The sequence below is a fragment of the Lipotes vexillifer genome, unplaced genomic scaffold (genome assembly GCF_000442215.2).
Source record: "Lipotes vexillifer unplaced genomic scaffold, Lipotes_vexillifer_v1.1 scaffold2094, whole genome shotgun sequence".
Lineage (NCBI taxonomy): Eukaryota > Metazoa > Chordata > Mammalia > Artiodactyla > Lipotidae > Lipotes > Lipotes vexillifer.
In genome coordinates, this window is record NW_006790887.1 from 155,286 (window position 1) to 160,273 (window position 4,988).

At 54.1% G+C, this 4,988-nt stretch overlaps 2 protein-coding genes across 2 annotated transcripts in view; one reads left to right on the top strand and one right to left on the bottom strand.

The window, feature by feature from the left end:
- Positions 1-823, bottom strand: part of LMBR1 (limb development membrane protein 1) — a gene marked incomplete at its 3' end in the record, with an annotated part of 151,899 nt that extends 151,076 nt beyond the window's left edge. Inside the window, exon 1 of the mRNA XM_007463988.1 lies at positions 797-823. Within this exon, the coding sequence (XP_007464050.1) occupies positions 797-823 (27 nt within the window). The remainder of the gene's footprint in view (positions 1-796) is intronic.
- Positions 824-826: 3 nt separating this feature from the next.
- NOM1 (nucleolar protein with MIF4G domain 1) overlaps positions 827-4,988 on the top strand; it is a 16,440-nt gene continuing 12,278 nt past the window's right edge. Inside the window, exons 1-3 of the mRNA XM_007463989.1 lie at positions 827-851; positions 1,455-2,533; positions 4,053-4,177. Coding sequence (XP_007464051.1) covers positions 827-851; positions 1,455-2,533; positions 4,053-4,177 — 1,229 coding nt within the window. The remainder of the gene's footprint in view (positions 852-1,454; positions 2,534-4,052; positions 4,178-4,988) is intronic.

The window sequence follows — 4,988 nt, forward strand, 5'->3', positions numbered from 1 at the left end:
GGGGGTGCGGCGGGGATGAAGCAGGAGGGGAGGGGGCAGTGCACAAGAATGACATAGCCTGATTAGAACCAAATGGGTCCAAGATGGTGGACAAGTCGCCTTCCACTAGACCTTGAGCCTCAGTACACGCTTACTGTAACACGTGAGTAAGCTAAATGACACACCCACAGGCACCACGACAGTTCCAAAGCCAAACCGTAAGTATCAAAAAGTGGGCGGTGGCCCAATTCCTGGAAATCCCCGCCTCTTCCTAAAATAGCTGGAATATTCCTCCCACTCATTAGCCTATGAAATTACGCACCCCCATAAAAACTGACAACACCATACCCTGGGGCCTTTCTCACCTTCTGAGGAGTGTGTTTCTCTATAAATAAATCCACTTCTTACCTAAAAAAAAGAAATCTGATTAATTTTATGACAGCCCTGTGGGATGGGCACTCTGATCACCCTACTCTGCAGAGGGGATGCTGAGTCTCAGTGGGTTGAGCATGTCACACAACAGTGAGGTGAGGATCTAAACCGAGCCCGGAGCCCTGGCTTGAACTTCCATCCAGGTGTCACTCTGGTCCCTCCAGGAAGATTTCTTTGCTGGTCACCATTAAGCCCTGAGTACTGTTGGTCCCCAGCTCGCACCTTCCCGTCTGTTGTATTCCTTTCCCAGTACAAATCACCCAGTGACAAAGCACCACAAACCAGGCAGCTTAAAACAGACATATAGAGTCTCGATCCTGAGGCTGAAGGTCGTTAAATCAAGGTGTAGGTGGGGTGGGTCCCTCCCAGGGCTGCAGGACAGGACCTGCTCGAGGCCTCCTTCAGCGGACATCGCATGGCCTTCTACCTGTGTGTGAGCTGTGAGCCCCAATTTCCCTCTTAAGAACACCTGTCTTTGGATGTAGGGCCTGCCCAGTCCAGCAAGGCCTCCTCCTAACTTTGCATCCGCAAAGGCCCTATTTCCACACGAGGGCACGTCCACAAATTCCAGCGGACTTGAACTCTGGCGGGGTACCAGTCACCCCAGGGGGCGGCTGTCCATGGAGGGTAATCAGGGAACATCACCCCAGGGAAGCCCAGCAATCCTAATACGGGACAGGTGCGTCATTACGCGGAGCGCGGAGGGACCTGAGACCTGAGGCTGAGTGAAAGGAGCAGTGAGCTCAGGATCAAGCTTCCCGTGAGCAACACGCAGCAACACACCGCGTGGCTCCCATGGCTTCACCCGCGCTCCACCCGCACACGCGTCCGCAAGGATCCACCCCCATCCCTACTCCTACCCCGTACGCGCGATTACTACTGTGGAACGTCATTAGGAGCCTTCTTTACCATAATCTCTAAAGTTTTCGTTTTTAAACGAGAATGTATTTGTGCTCATTCGGAAGTTACAGTTTACAGCCTCTTAAAAGCATGCACCGTTTGCAGCCTTGCGGCTCCCTGCGCTGCCGCCCTCCCGCCAGCAGGGGGAGCCGCCCCGCGCACTGCGCCGCCCTCCGCCCGGAAGTCTGGCCCAGACCGGAAGTCGCGCGTCGGCGCGTCCTGGAAAGTAGCGGCGTCTACGAGAGCTGCGGACCAGGTCCCGAGCGGCTGCCGGGGTCACATGGCCCGCGGGAAGCGCCGAGCCGGGCGCGGGCCGCGCCGCGGGCCTGGGGGCGGCGGGGAGGGGGCCCTGAAGCGGCTAAAGCTAGCAGTGGAGGAGTTCGTGCAGGCGACCTCGGAGGGCGAGACCCCCGGCGGCCGTGAGGGGCCCCGGGCTCAGGGACGCGTGCGCCAGGGCGGGAGGAAAAGCCGCAGGGAGCTGAGGAAGGAGAAGCGGCACCTGAGGAAGGCGCGCCGGCTCCAGAGGACGGCCGGCCCCGCGCAGGGCCCGGGCCCGGGCGGCGGCGGAGCCGGGGGAGCGAGCGGCCCCCGGGCGGAGGCGACGCAGGAGGAGGACGGCCAGCCGTCCCCACGGCGGGCCTCGCGGCCGTCCGACGGGCTGCGACCTCCCCCCGTTCCGGCCAAGGCCGGCCAGGCCCAGGCCAGGGGTTCCCTCGGCAGGACCAAGGCCCCCGCAGCCGCCACCGCTGCCCGCAAACGGGCACTTCTGGCGGCCAACGAGGAGGAGGACCGAGAGATCCGAAAGCTGGAGCGGTGCCTCGGCTTGAACAAGCGCAGAAAGAAGGGCGACGGAAGCTCCGTGCCTCTTAGCTTTGCCCGCGATGGGCTCGACTACATCCTGGGAGCCCTGGACTCTGGGAAGAGTAGTGGCTGGTATGAAAGCAGCAGTGAGGAGGAGGAGGAGGATGCGGGACAGGCACTCCCCGAAGGTGACAGCGAGGACGAACGGGAGCAGCAGGATGTGGAAGACGAGGGCGAGCGGGAAGCAGACGCGGGAGCGCAGAGCGAGGAGGAGGACCCGCAGGTGGCGGGGGCGGGACAGCTGGAAGCCGGAGGAGCGGACCGGAGGGCGAAGGAGGGAGGGAGGAAGAAGAGAGTCCGTTTTGCCGAAGATGAAGACAGAAGTGAAAGTTCCGCGGAGGATGTTGATGCAGACGATAAGGTATTAGATTGTGAACAATCTGAGCCCTCTGGGATTTCCTTCAAAATAACGGGTGGGGGCAGAGCACGGGACAGAAGTAACACAGTTGATGTATTGATAATTGTTTGAGCTGAGTATGGGTCTGTCGGGTTATTTAAATTTCCACAATAAAGAGACAGGGAGAAAACATCCCTAGAGACCTTTCTATCCCAGGGACTTACCGGCTGTTCCCACCGTTGTCCTAAGGCCACATCCTCACTCGGTTTACTGCCTCAGTCTCCAAACCTGACTTTGACTCCCCTCCCCCAAGCTTTGTTCCCACCTCCCGTGTACCCTGGGGACTCCTGCAACACCCCTGAGTCACCTCTGCCCACACCTAGTCCTTTTTCTGTACAGCTGCTCCTGGGGTGGATCCTTCTAAAACACGGAGCTGATCTCCGAGACTCCCTTGGATAAAGTCTCGCAGTGGCGACCAGGTTTAGAACCCACAGCAGAGCAGACAAGGCCTCAGGCGCCGGCCCCTTGCCTGTTAAAACAGCTTCACCTGCACACGTACCTTGAAGGCGGCCTTATGGCGTTGCTTATGTTTCCTTCTCCACTTCTCACTATGTCACCCTTCTGCCTCTGAGTGTATTATTTCTTCTGTCTGCAAGGCCTTTCCTCGATTTCTCACTGTTTGTGTTTATCTGTTAAGGTCAAACATCTTGGGGAATCTTTTCCCCTCCTGAAGATATGAAGTGTCTTTCATTTCTGTCCTCGGTGCCTTAGCACCTGGCACTCCGTGAGCAGTGCCCAAGTGCTATCAGTTCCTCTCTTAGCACTTTAAGTTTTGACTATTCCCAAGTCTCTTTCACAGCCTGTGGAGGTGTAACTGACATACTAACGGGTGTCTTAAGATTAAGTTTCTGTGTATGAAAATGTGCTTTCTCCAGCTAAGCTTAAAGTCTGACAGCAAGGATCACGCCTTACAAAGGTCTGTCTCCTAAACCCTTGTCAGGGAGTGTTGGTCAGTGGTAATGACTTGTAATCCTCTCAGTTGAAAATCTAGGAAATAGTGAGCAGTGGGTTGATTTTGATTTTATCATGTAAATTTAGATATTGGTTTTGACAGGTTTGAAATTACTTTGGACCTCTTTTTCTCCAAAACTGGTGATGCACTTAATTTAGGTGTTTGTGTGCTGCCGTGCCTACTGTGAACTGAAGCTGGCAGAAGTGTAGAATACAGGGCTCTGTCGGGTAGACAAGGGGGGTGGGGGGCGCAGCCAAGTCTGAAGAGTTACAGAGGGAAAAGTAAGGTGATGAAATGTAGTGTTGATGTTAATGTAAATAATGATGTCCATCGTCCGGGCCATGGCGTGCTTGTCCAGGTCTAGAGTGGGCACTCGGGAAATAGCTGATGTTCATGAAGCAGCAGTAGTCAGTAGTGACAGCCTCTCCCAGTTCTTGGGAATTTAATATCTAAGTGTGAGTGTAGCAAGGGGAAAGGTGGGGTGTAGTCAATGTACATTTTTTTGTAATTTATTTCTGTCCTTTCAAGCAGAGTCTTTGTGAAAATGGTGGAAAGTACATCCCACCCCACGTGAGGCGAGAAGAGGAGACAGTGGATGCCCAGAAAAAGGAAGAACTAGAGAGGCTCAAGAAACAGGTCAAAGGTCTGATTAACAGGTAACCTGGAGACAGTGTATTGTGTCACTTCAAGAGATTGTCTCTTTTCTAAAAACACAGGAATGGTTCTGGGAATTAAACCAAAGCCTGCGTTGCCTTTTTTTTTTTTTTTTTTTTTTTAATTTCTTTTTAGTTAAAACACTCTTCTTGGTGCATCCTGGAATTTTACTGAACATGCCATTTGATGTTCAGAGTTAGCACAGCTGCAGTGCATATACATCCTTCCATCCCCACCCAGTAGAGCCCTTATCTCCATGTTAGGAAATAAAAGCTTACTGTGCCAGCAGAAAATGGAAAAGTTGGGATTTTTTTCCAACAGTACATACGGATGTGCTAACGATGGTTCCCTCCCTCTGCCCAGGGAGATCGGGTAAGGATATCAGTGGAGTATCCTCATCACAGTCTCTGTGGTCTTGAAGGGAATCCTGCATGTGCCTTACTGTGGCCGCATTTCAGCTGGAAGGACAGCAGTTAATGTTATTTGAAGATTCCAGAAGATTCTGTGTTATGTACATATATACTGGATTATTGGGACAGGATTAGAATTGTTCGTGGGTCAAATACATACACAAAAGAGGATCTGGGGCTTTCCTGGTGGCGCAGTGGTTGAGAGTCCGCCTGCCGATGCAGGGAACACGGGTTCGTGCCCCGGTCCGCTAAGATCCCACATGCCGCGGAGCGGCTGGGCCCGTGAGCCATGGCCGCTGAGCCTGTGCGTCCGGAACCTGTGCTCCTGTGCTCCGCAACGGGAGAGGCCACAACAGTGAGAGGCCCGCGTACCACCAAAAAAAAAAGAAAAAAAAGGTCAAAA